At 34.6% G+C, this 13,309-nt stretch overlaps 1 protein-coding gene and 1 pseudogene across 1 annotated transcript; both read left to right on the forward strand.

The window, feature by feature from the left end:
* Positions 1-4,846: 4,846 nt before the first annotated feature.
* LOC131036123 (taxadiene synthase-like) lies at positions 4,847-9,700 on the forward strand (annotated as a pseudogene).
* Positions 9,701-11,758: 2,058 nt separating this feature from the next.
* LOC131036121 (taxadiene synthase-like) lies at positions 11,759-13,302 on the forward strand. The gene is made up of 5 exons (XM_059219265.1): positions 11,759-12,033; positions 12,415-12,528; positions 12,607-12,821; positions 12,914-13,034; positions 13,119-13,302. Exons 1-5 carry the CDS (start codon positions 11,759-11,761, stop codon positions 13,300-13,302), a joined length of 909 nt encoding a protein of 302 aa, XP_059075248.1.
* The last annotated feature ends 7 nt before the right edge of the window (positions 13,303-13,309 follow it).

Raw genomic sequence — 13,309 nt, forward strand, 5'->3', positions numbered from 1 at the left:
AGCCATAGAGGGTTTTTTGTTGTTATCCATAGAGTGGACAAGTTCATGAGCAACTATAACAACATCTAAAATATGTCTGCCTTTGACAAATCCTTTTTGACTAACATAGATCATCCTATCCAGCAATAATTTTAATCTATTTACCATTACTTTAGAGGGGATCTTGTATAAAGTATTACATAAGTTGATTGGTCTGTAATCTTTAGCGGAAACAACATTTACATTCTTAGGAACCAAAGAAATGAAAGTAGCATTAATTTGCTTAATAATTCTACTTGTCTTGAAGAAGTCTTTAACTGCAATGAATATGTCTTCTCCCACGATATCCCAGTGATCTTGAAAAGAGGCGGGGGGAAGCCATCAGGACCCGCGGCTTTAAAGGCTCCAAATGAGAAGATTGCCTCCTTGATCTATTGAAAGGTTACCTTCTCAGTTAGTTGAGAGAGATCTTCGATAGTGATCACTTCAGGGATCACATCAAGTAGGTTATTAGGGTCTTGGAAGTTGCCCTGATCATTTGGGTTATTAATAGTGAGGAATTGAATAAACATCTCAACCATCTCCTCCTCATTCTCAACAACTAAGCCATCCTCTTTCATTAAGTTTCTTATTATGTTTCCACTTCTATGTTTCAAAGTTGACTGATGGAAGAATTTAGTATTTTGATCCCCCTCAGTAAGCCATTGAACTCTTGATTTTTGCTTCTAGAATACCTCATCTTTGTTATTTAGCTTGACCCATTGATCTCTTAGTTTAGTTTCCTCCCTTCTTTCTTCCTCCAAGGCTTTTCTTTCTTCCACGTTCTTCTACAATATCTCAAAGTTTTCCATTATTTTTTTCTTTTGTTTAAAAATATTACCAAAAGAGTACCCATTCCATCCTTTGACCTTATCTTTAATAATCTTGAGTTTTTGGGTAACTTGATACATAGGGGTACCACTGGTAGGGGTCTTCCACCAATGTTTAACTAGGGATTCAAAGTTAGGGTGGTGTGACCATATAATCTGATATCTAAAAGGATAATATTTTTTCTCCCTTGAGTCATCCAAGGACAAAAGAATAACATTGTGATTAGATCCTGCTCTTGGGATGGCACACAGAGAGGAGTCAATGTTTTCCCAGTTATTGGACACCAAGAACCTATCTAATTTGACTTGGATTAGGTTCTTCCCTTGCCTTCTATTTGACCAAGTGAATATGGAGCTATTGAGGATGATATCCATTAGACCCATAGTCAATATGAAATCGACTAAATCAATCATACTTTTAGAGTAATCTTCAATACCTCCTATTTTGTTTGAGGGATAAAGTGGTTAGTTGAAATCTCCAACCACCATCCAGAGCACATTTCTCTGATTCAAAATTAGGTTAGATAGAGAGGACCAAAGAGAAGCATGTGAGGGTCTCGCATTGGGAGCATAGACATTAATAAGGAACCATTGAAGCTGAGTTCTTAGGTCCCACAACTTAACTATCAGACAATTTTTTGCTGAGTGAACTAGAGAGCCATCTATGAAGGAAGGGTTCCAAAGAGTAGCAATTCCTCCAGAGGAACCCTCTGCATCACTAGCAAGGAAATAATCCAAGGTCCAAAATGATTTAATAGACTTCTTGAAAACATCCGCTATCATTTTTGTCTCCTGAATCAAAATAATATCCACTTTCTAATCTATCAATGTACATTTAAGCATATGCTATTTTAGGGGGCTATTCAAGCCCCTCACATTGTAGGATAAAACCTTCATTTGAATATGACACAAGTAGCTCTACTTTGCTGAGTAGAAGTAGTATCCCACACCTGGGATAAGTCAAGTTTTCTTCTTTTTGTTCTCATAGAGACCATCCAAGGTTCTCTATCTTCCTTCTGCCACTTCCGTATTTGTATCCTTTAGTCTAGCATCGTTCTGAGAAGGTCTCCCTAGCTTACCCTCTCCACCTACATCTGCCTTTTTCTTCATTTTGTTCTTTGCTATGACTTAGGTCCACTCTTTGTCTTCACTATCATCATCTGAGAGCCAAAAGTTTGATCTGGTGGTTTGGGGGGTAGAAGAAAATCCCAAGATCTACAGATTTTCCTTAAGATTCACAAAACTTTCGTTACTTTTCTTCTTTGGGGTCTTCATCTAATTTTCTAAATTTATATTTTCCTTGTCTTGGGAAGGGATCCTTGACTCTCTCTTCTTTGATGGTTCCAACTTCTCTCTTTCAGTATCATCCTTCGATTGAATTGAGTTAAGAATCAGATCTATCACCATCTCCCTTGCCTCTGAGGTTCTATTTTGTTTTTGTTCTTCGACATTATTATTTAAGGGTAGTGGGATCTTGTTGTCCTCCACAGTACCATTTGATGAAGAGGTTGTATGGTCATCATTTTTTCTTTCTTGTCCTTCACCAAATTTCTCTCTATCTTTAGGTTGTAGGAGCCTTGCCCAATAGGGAGACATTGCACCTGGTCAGAGATAGGGAGAACACCCTGCACTTCCTCCAGTTTATCCAACACCTTCGAGGGTTGTTGCTTCATCCCTAGATTTTTCTTGCAAGTTGTACTAAGGTGACCAAATCTATTACAGGTTTGATAGAAAGCTTTGACATTATCATACTCGATCGGTTGGATCCAAGAGCCCAAACGAGATGAGATTTTTACCAAAGTTGGTAACACTGAGTTGATAACAACATTCACATAGAGTCTAGCAAACAATAATCTTGACTTGGTTTGGGTAATGCAATCTACAAAAAGGAACTTACCGAAAGAGTTGGCAATCCCCTTGAAAAAACCCAAGTTCCAAAACTCTAGAGGAAGACAAGGGAGCCGGATCCATGTTGGAGCCATAGCACCCAAATCCTTCCACGAGTCAAGATTTGGCTTCCATTTGCACAGGGAAAGAAAGTTACTACTACCATAAGCCTAGGGCCCATTTGTCAGGATACGTGCCAAATCCTCTTGATTCATAAAGATGAAGAGGAAAAGACAATGTGACATAGCATTAATGGAAATGCTACCTTTCGGTTTCCACTTAGTTGCCACCCACTTTCTTACTTGGTCCAAAGAGGGGCGAAAAGCTAGGAACTTGCTGACTAGAGAAAGGCTCAATTTTGCAATCACCAAGTTCAACAACATGTCAGGTACCTCCACCTAGTGTTCATTGACCATGCATTCCACCTAAGATACATGAATGTCAAACACTTTCCCCATCTTATTAGGGCTTCCTCCAAGGACCTTGTCCACAAATGTGGAAGGTTCCACATCTGCGAAAAAGGAGTCAAAGTGGTACTGAGGAGAAGGAGGACGCCAGAAAGATTCCGCCACCAGAGGGTCCACAGGAGGCTTAGGACAATCACGAGACCCATGATTTCGAGTCCGCAAAGGCTAGGAAGCCCAAAGAGGGCCTCCCTCTGTAACATTCATCACAGACAACACCAACACAGGTAGACACAAGTGGGAAGCTCAGTCCAAATGCATAGTAATTTATATTTAAAATAATCATTTTGTTATTCTTTATATTTATTTCAAATATATAAATTTTACATAAATTTTGTAAATAATTAATTTTAAAATTATATATAAATCCTATATAACAAATATTTCATATATGTCTATAATGATAGCTTCTAAAATTAGGAAAAAAGTAAAAATAAATAAATAATACAATTAACAATTTTTTTATGCGCAAGTAACAACACTAATCAACCTATTGCTTGACTATTATATTAATATAATTAAATTACTATAAACTATATTACTTATTATATTCATCAAATCTAATTTTAATTAAAAAAAGAAGAGGATCAAATCTAATTTTAATAATAATAATAAAAATCTTTTTCTTTTATTTGTTTACAACAATAAAGACAAGTGTGATGAATGAAAGGAACCTAGTTAATTTTGGAATAGTCTTTACATCTAATCAAATACCTTTATAAATTGATTGGTTAATTTGGAATGAAGCATAATAAATGCCATCACTCAATTAAAAAATTGAAAATTGAATGCCTGGAACACATCCATAACTAACTCAACTGTAACATAAATTTTATAAATAATTTAATTTAAAAATAAAATATAAATCTTAAACAAAAAATATTTCATATATGTTCATACCTACTAATGATGGCTTTTAAAATTAGAAAGCAAAAATAAATAAATAAGAATACAATTGACAATTTTTTTTTATGTTCAAGTGCTAATCAATCAATTGGTGACCATTATATTAATAAAATTAAATTAATATAAATTATATTACTTAGTAGATTCTTGAAATCTAATTTTAATTTAAAAAAAAATAAAATTCAAATCTAATTTTAATAATAATTAAAAAAAATCATTCCTTTTAATTCTTTACAGTAATAAAGACGAAGAATGAAAGGAACTTAATTAATTTTGGAATAGTTTTTACATCTAATCAAATACCTTTATAACTTTGGAACGAAGCATGATAAATGCCACCACTCAATTAAAAAATTGAAAATTGAGTGCCTGGAACATATGCATAACACTGTAACTCAACTGTTTTTGGAATTCAAGGAAATTTAGCCTTACACGGCAAGCAAATGTCCTTTCCAATTTAGCTTACTTTATTACAATTTTTCCGACCTGTAAATGTCACGGAAGTTCCGACCTGCATCACCTATTAGCTTTTACTCAATTTGATAGTTATGAACTGTGAAGTGTAATTTGCTCAGCTCCAAAAGAAAAAAACAAGAATTTGATTGATGCCTTATACAATTAACGTATTCTCCTAATACATGGCGATAAGATCCAGAGATGCTTATGGGAACGCCTGTTTATAGCACCCATTTCAATTTCTTTAGCTAAGGAAGTGTTATCATTCCATTGCTTCCTTCCTCAATGGCTCAACTTTCCATTTGTTCAGTGGATAAGTTGAACACATTGGTCCCCAATAAAGCATTCCAACAACGCTCAGTGTATTACAGACCACAACGCTCAGTTTCCTGCATTCCATCAGTACCTTCTCTTTGTACTTTGCTTTCTGACAACGTTAAATCCTCTGTCCCTCTACGGACTGGCAATTTTCATAGCGATGTGTGGAATGATGATGCTATACAGTCTCTTCCGACACCATATCATCAAGTAAGACATATACTATTTGTTTGTTTGCCTTGAGCAAATCAAAATATCCAAGTCTTACTAGGCTGATCTTTTTTTTGATTGTTTGTGTTTTTGTTGCAGGCTTCTTCGTACTAACAGTGGGCCGATAATCTGGTTGTGAAGATAAACGAAATGTTCAGAGCTCTTGAAGATGGAGAAATGAGTCCCTCAGCTTATGATACCGCCTGGGGAGCAATGGTTCCTGCCCAGGATGCTTCTCACACCCCACACTTTCCTCAGGCCATAAAATGGCTTATTCACAACCAGCTACAGGATGGTTCATGGGGGTTTCGTTCAACGTTTATGTTATGCGATCGTTTGCTTAGTACTCTAGCTTCTGTTGTTGCCCTTCTCACTTGGAATACAGGACACTCTAATGTAGAAAAAGGTCATATTTATTATATATATGTTACATTATATTATTTTGCAGTTGAACATTTTGTTGGGTATATGAAGCCCAACAGTCACATGGTTGTTTGTCTTCTCCAGGAGACTCTTCATTTCATATTTCACATGGCTTTTTGTCTTCCCCAGAAGACTCTTCATTTCATATCTGAGATGTCTCTATAAATGATATCATGTATGATTGTAGTATTGGATATTGGTTAATAAGAATTCTCCCTGCGTTTCTATGGACGTAGCCACTTAGTGATGAACCACGTTAAACCTTGTGTTGTGTGTTTTCTTTTTTGCTGTTTTGTTTTCGCTCCTCTGCTCTTTTAATCTTCACAGTTGGTATAAAAGTTATGGTCAAATGTTAAGCAGAGATGAGATCTGATTGGATAGTTGATCCTGGATATGGGTGCCCTTACTTTGTGTTTGATCCCGGAGCTGGGTGCTTTTATGTTATCAATAAATAGGCTGAAGTTTCAGATGATGAGACCGAATCAGATGATGAAGCCGAATCAGTCATCGAAAAATTTCTTGGTAGTCTAGACTCGGTAAAGAGTGATGTCCAAGTGGAGGATGAAACCAAACATCATTGGTGGGATGGCTGAAAAAAGGAGGAGACTTCGGCTGAAGAAGAAGAGGGTTTGTTGTATTCGTTGTTTGAAGAAGAGACTGGTTTATTTCCCTTCCAAGATGAGGAGGATGCCTCCTAGGGTGAGGAGGATGTAGTCTCGAATCTAGCGAATGAGGATGACCCTGAAGAAGAACAGGTAGATTGCAGAAGTGATGATTTATTGTTGCAGATTGCAACAGTGGAGGTAGAGTGGAATGCATTGATTGCATGCTCCTATCCCACGCCTTCAAACCTAGGAGTTGGGTGTAATTGTGGTGTATATGGATGGGCTAATCTTTTTGGAGAATCGGCTGGGCTTTGGTGCGGACATTGCCAAGCTTTGGCTCCCGAAAATGCTATGGTTGTGATGGCCCTCAAAGGAGAAGTTGCTTTGGCAACAATCATTGCTGGTCATACTGAAGAAGTTTCAGTTGCAGAGAAGGCGAGCATTGGTGCTGTTGACTGTAATGGAAGAATATATTTTGAACTCATCGAATCTAGTGTTCCTGGTTATGGAATACAGGGTCAATTTGTGTCTGGAAGATTAGTAGGAGAAGATGTTTATAACTCCGATTTAATTTGGAGAAGATTAATCCACAATGTTCGTGAACAAGACTTCGCAAAATTAAAGTCTTCCCAACTGATTGTAGTATGAGCTTTGGAATAGAGATGCAAGGAGTGTTACAGGCTGTGCCGATTGGACTTCATGGGGGAGATTGTTGGGTATATGAAGCCCAACAGTCACATGGTTGTTTGTCTTCCCCAAAAGACTCTTCATTTCATATCTGAGATGTCTCTATAAATGATTGAGTGTAGTCATGTATGATTTTAGTATTGGATATTGGTTAATAAGAATTCTCCCTGCGTTCCTGGTGGACGTAGCCACTTAGTGGTGAACCACGTTAAACCTTGTGTTGTGTGTTTTCTTTTCTATTGTTTTGTTTTCGCTTCTCTGCTCTTTTAATCTTCACACATTTTGACAATTTTCACTAGTAAATATTGAGTAAATATTGAGCTTTTTGTGGATCTCTTAGATTCAAATTTAGGATCATTTATTCATTGGTGAAGTGTTCTATCATTGAGGTATTAATCTTTTTAGAACATTCTGTTTTTGGTTCTGGTGTGGCTTATTTCTAACATCTTTTTTAGTCAAGTTTTGATATTATGCTGAGATTTTCATGGATGGGTTAAGATTAGAAGCTGAAACCTTCCCTTTGTTGTTGAAGTTCTCTATCACTGAACTGCTAACATTGTTAAGATCAATCCATTTTGTGTCGCATTGTGGCTTATTTCCAATGCCCCCTTCAGCTGTTCTATACAACTTTGGAGGCTTCTAGTCTAGTCTAGTTTTGATACTATGTTCAGCTTTTCATGGACCAGTTAAAAGTCGAACCTAGAACCTTCCATTTGCTTGTCAACTGCCCTATCATTGAACTGTTGGCACATTTAGGTCTAGGCCATCATTGACCTAGGAGTGTCTTATTTCCACCATCCTTATTTAAGCCACTCCTAGCCTCATGTTAACTCTGATATCATGTTGAATTTTTCATGGAATAGTTAGGAATAAAACTTAGGACTTTCAATTGTGTTACTGCTCACCCAGCGGTTATTGATCTTTTAGAACTAGTCCATCTTTAATTTAGATATGATTTATTTCCAACAATAAATAAGACGGAGTACATAAAAAAATTGGAAGGGCTTAAACAGTCAATGCAATAGATGCCTATTTGTAGATTTCATCTTTAAATATTGCTTTAGAAATGAACTGTGTATGTTATCTTATTAACGTTTTGCATGACACTCAACAATAAGAAAAAATAATTTAATGTTTGATTTATGACCTTAAAACATTTAATTTTATGTGCAGGTCTTTGTTTCATTATAGAACATATGAAATCATTGGAAGATGAGGATAACTTGCCTCCAGATTTTGAAATAATCTTTCCTGCATTGATGAAAAGGCAGAATCTCTAGGGGCGCTGAGTCTTCCGAATAATGCATCTTTGATGAAAAAGCGAGCAACATTCCTTACGGAGTAAGAGCTTTGTTAATGCTTTGTTAATGCATGATTTTATTTGCAATTTCTTTCTTCTTATAATTCACTCGCAGAAACTCCATGGAGCGGGGTATTCCAACACGCATGCTGAATGCAATGGAGGGGCTGGAGGAAAAAATTGACTGGGAAAAGATAATGAGATGGGTCTTTTCTTAGCTCGCCTGCTTCCACTGCCTTTGTACTCATAAATACCGGCGATGAGAGATGCTTTAGCTTTTTGAATAATCTCATAGACAAATTCAGTGGGTGCGGTATGATAGTGGAGATTTTCTTAATAGTAGTTCTTTCATTGCTGTTAAACACATTAGTGATTAAATGTAATTTGTGAAACAGTGTCATATTTGTATCCTATCGATTTGCTTGAACGCCTTTCGCTAGTTGACAATATCGAGCGCCTTGGAATTGGTCGACTTTTCCAAGAAGAAATCAAAGTAGCTCTTGACTATGTTTACGGGTAAGCATGACTATGTGCTTTCAGTGGTGTTGTTATCGTCATTTTGGCTTGTTAACGGTCATCGATGATATGTGCGACACCTATGCAACAATGGAAGAGTTGAGAATTTTCACAGAAGCAATAAAGAGGTAATTTCTTAAATCCTAGCTTGATACTTATCTTGAATCCAGTTAACTGTAACTGAAGCATTTTACTACACTCAGATGGGATACCTCCATTGTAGACGAGCTTCCATACTACATGAAAATAATCTTCAAAGCATGGTATCAAGCAATGAATGAAATAAATATGGAGGTGACAAAGCTACAGGGGCGTGACATGCTCCATCACATAAGAAAAGATGTATGTAATTGAATTGTTATAAATATAAAATGCTCATGTTGCATGTCCCCATATTCTTCAAAATTCTCTTTCTAGGAGTTTTTCATTGTGTATGTACACTGTTTGTACAGTGGGAGAAGTTCATCGATGCTGCACTGCATGAAAGAGAGTGGACAGAAGCTGGGTACATACCAACAGTGGATGAGTACTTCAAGACACGTTTAGTATCGGTGGCTCTTGGGCCATCTTCACATCCAAAGTTTTTAATGGGTGAACTTGTAACAGATACTGATCTTCCACTCGTACAAGATTCCTCAAAAAGTTTTCAGCTTGTGGCCTTGGAGTGGCGATTACAGAATGATATTGGGACTTTGGAGGTATTTAAACTTTCAAGGAACTATGAGCAATTGGAGGTTGAAGCAAAAACATGTTAACCTTGTTTCTTCTGTGATGCAGGGTGAGAAAGCTCGAGGACAGCCATGATCATTTACAGCATGTTATATGAAGGATAATCCAGGTTCTACAGAAGAAGATGCTCTAAAGTATTTTAAAGAAATGGTCGATCATACTCTGAAAGAATTGAACTATGAGTATTTCAAGTCAATTGGTGAACCACCGAAATGTGCGAAAATGTTTGTTTTTAAGATGAGGCAATGTCCTATGCTCTTCTACAAGTTCGGGGATGGCTATGGGAACTCCATGAAGGAGACCAAAGAATGTATAAGGAAAACTCTCATTGATCCTGTGCCGCTATGGTAATAAATGTATTCTGTTTCTTGCCTCTGGTTCTCCATCGATGACAGCTATAGGAGGGATAAGGAAATGGTGGTGAAAAGATTCTTATAAATAATTGATAAAATTGTGCAATCTAAAGAATGTAATCATCAGCACTGGTCACTCATACATCTGGTTTAGGCTACTGTTAGCTTTTGTGGTCACTGTTTGATCCGAAAGTATGTTTGTGTTTATGCTATATTTATAAAATATAGAGTTATGTGCTATACATACCTAATAAATAATTGTTACTTGGTAAGTACTGGGTAGTTAGATGCAGGCCTGGAATTTGATAGGCAAAATGGCCGTTTTTCACTTTTGAATCGTATTTGACAGCTTAAAAAATTAGTAGAACGTATGCATTGACATGCTATTTTTTTCTAAAACTGTATAGATGACACTTCAAATTATAAATAAACCTTAAAAAAAATATAATAGGTAATATATATATATTAGTTTAGAATGTTTATTATAAAAATACAAATTTATTTAGAATATTTTGAAATTGAAGGATTTAGAATATGGAAGGATGTAGTTGTTTCTAATTTTATAATATTTTAATATGAGTTTTTAGAATATTTTTATTTTTTCATATGAATTTAGAAACTTGTGATAATTGAAATGATAGAATATAATTGATAAAATATTTTAATATGAATTTTTATAATATATTCTATTTTTTTAATATATGAATTTAGAAACTTAGTCAATTTAATTTTTTAAATATATTTGATATGATTGTTATAAAACTTGTCATAATATATATAATTTTAAAATTTAAATGTTTATTATTACTATTAGTAATTATTAAATGATTATCATTTAATGTTAATATATAATATATTAATTTAGAAACTTATTTAGTAAATTTAAGATTTTTGCATATATTACTAATTTATCATTATTTTCTCATTATGATAATGCTTTTTATTTCTTCCCAAAAAAGATGTGCATTGATTTTCATTGCTTCAATCTTCTATTTTTATATTTTTTGACAGTTAAATATCTTGAATATATTTTAGTTGTTAAAGTCAAGTAATAGTTGCATCTTGTTAGACTTTACCACTAGCAAGTTTTTATATGGCATGAATGACGTGTGATTTTACATTGACATGTTTTTAAGTGGAAGTATGTTGTAGAGAACATATAGATAATATTATATTTAATTTGAGGTTGCATAGAATGAATATAGATATAAATATATTTCATTTAAATACCAAGCAATCATCTATGTGTTCAATAATAAGCAAGCAACGTCATGTCAATTACATGTTATAAATTTTTTCAAAGAAAATTGTATTTACTTTTTAATTATTTGATCATATAAAAGGAGGTCTTCTTCATGAAGAAATCATTTATATACATATTAAGAAAGATCTATTTTGGAAAACATACTTCAAACAAGTTTAGCACCTTCTACTTAGGTCTATGAATTTTATTTGAATTATTAGAGAAATTTTTTATGTTTTTTCAAAATCTTGTCAAAAGAAACTTTATATTTTGTATTCAGGTTTAAAGTGTGATTTGGATTGACATTAGAAATATTGAGAAAATTGAGATCATGGACGTTAAAATTATGATCCTCTCATCTAAGGATAACCATAATCCTTTCCCTGAAGTCATTTTTCTTTTTTCTGTTCAATTTTTCAATAGAAGCTCTATAATATAGCTAAACACAAAAATTTGCAAATAAGGATGCCCACAAATTTGTTTGGAAGATGCACTAATTTAGAATTTAAAATATGGATCATGACTTGTTTCTATGTCTTTTGACTATGTCAAACTAGAAAATCTCTTTATTTATATTTTATCTTAAAAAATTCATATAATTGATATGAGTTTTACTAAAAATCCATACTTATTTCTTGTTTTCCATTCAAAATAATAAAGAATTACTAAAAAAAAATTATAATAAGATAAAGGATTTATCCTCCTTGTAACTAATATACCTTCTTTGATGAGTGATCTCTTTTGTTTGTTTTTGTGTTGCACGCTTCTTCGTACCAATAGTGGGTCAATAATCTGGTTGTGAAGATAAAAGAAATGTTCAGAGCTCTTGAAGATGGAGAAATGAGTCCCTCAGCTTATGACACTGTCTGGGTAGCAATGGTTCCTGCCGAGGATGGATCTCACACCCCACACTTTCCTCAGGCCATAAAATGGCTTATCCAGCACCAGCTAGAGGATGGTTCGTGGGGGCTTCATTCAATGTTTCTCTTATGCGATCATTTTCTTAGTACTCTCACTTTTGTTGTTGCCCTTCTCAGTTGGAATACAAGAAACCCTAATGCAAAGAAAGGTTATATTTATATTCCATTATATATATTTTTTTTTTGATGTTGAACATTTTACTATTAGGACTGATCAGGAAGAAAAAGGAATAGGCTATTTATAGAAAGTGTAAGTGTAATGGATGAAGGTCAGAATATTTTTAAGTTTTGATTTGTTGAGGTGATCTATCTAAAATTGCATTAACTTGGACTCATTGGATGGGCCACTTAAATAAGTTACAACATAGAATGTACTTTTTAAACCAAACCATATTAGGTCACATTTTTAAGGATTATTTCTTAAATAAATTGTATATATTTTGTATTAACATTTCTTAGGTTTACCGAAAAGTCCTCCGCTGCAATTTAATGTTTGATTTATGAGCTTAAAATATTTGAATTTATGTGCAGGTGTTCGTTTCATTGAACATCTCCAGATTTTGAAATAGTTTTTCCTGCATTGATGAAAAAGGTAGAATCTCTAGGGTTGAATCTTTCATATAATACTTCTTTGATGAACAAACGAGCAGCACTGCTTACCGAGTAAGAGCTTTGTTATTGATTATGTTGTATATCAGATTCTGTTTGCAATTTCTTTCTTCTTATAATTCACTTCAATTGCATTATCTCCATGGAGCGGGATATTCCAACACAAGTGCTGAATGCATTGGAGGGACTTGAGGAAATATTTGACTGGAAAAAGATAATGATGTTCCAGAGCAAAGATGGATCTTTCCTTAGCTCGCCTGCTTCCACTGCCTGTGTACTCATAAATACTGGCGATGAGAAATGCTTTAGCTTTTTGAAAAATCTAATGGACAAATTCAGTGGGTGCGGTATGATGCGTTTCCTTAATATTGTGTTTAGAGTCAGTCGGTCATTCTTTGCTGTTAAATGGTTTAGTGATTACATGTAATTTGTGAAACAATGCCATGCTTGTATCCAATCGATCTGCTTGAACGCCTTTCCCTGGTTGATAATATTGAGCGTCTTGGAATAGGTCGACATTTCAAAGAAGAAATCAAACTGTCTCTTGACTATGTTTATGGGTAAGTATGTGCTTTCTTAGGTATTGTTAAAATCGTATTATTATGATATAGACACGTTTTTTAATGATGATATTTATGGAGCAGATATTGGAGTGAAAAGGGTATTGGATGGGGTAGAGAGAGCCTATTTGCAGATCTCAATACTATTAAACTGTGTTGTTTTTATGATTCTGACATGGATAAAATCTCAGAGGTGCTCAATAATTTCAAAGATGAAAATGGATGCTTCTTCTCCTTTTCTGGCCCTGTTCTGGCCAAAGACACATAGGGCATAG

This window comes from Cryptomeria japonica, chromosome 4 (genome assembly GCF_030272615.1).
Source record: "Cryptomeria japonica chromosome 4, Sugi_1.0, whole genome shotgun sequence".
NCBI lineage: Eukaryota > Viridiplantae > Streptophyta > Pinopsida > Cupressales > Cupressaceae > Cryptomeria > Cryptomeria japonica.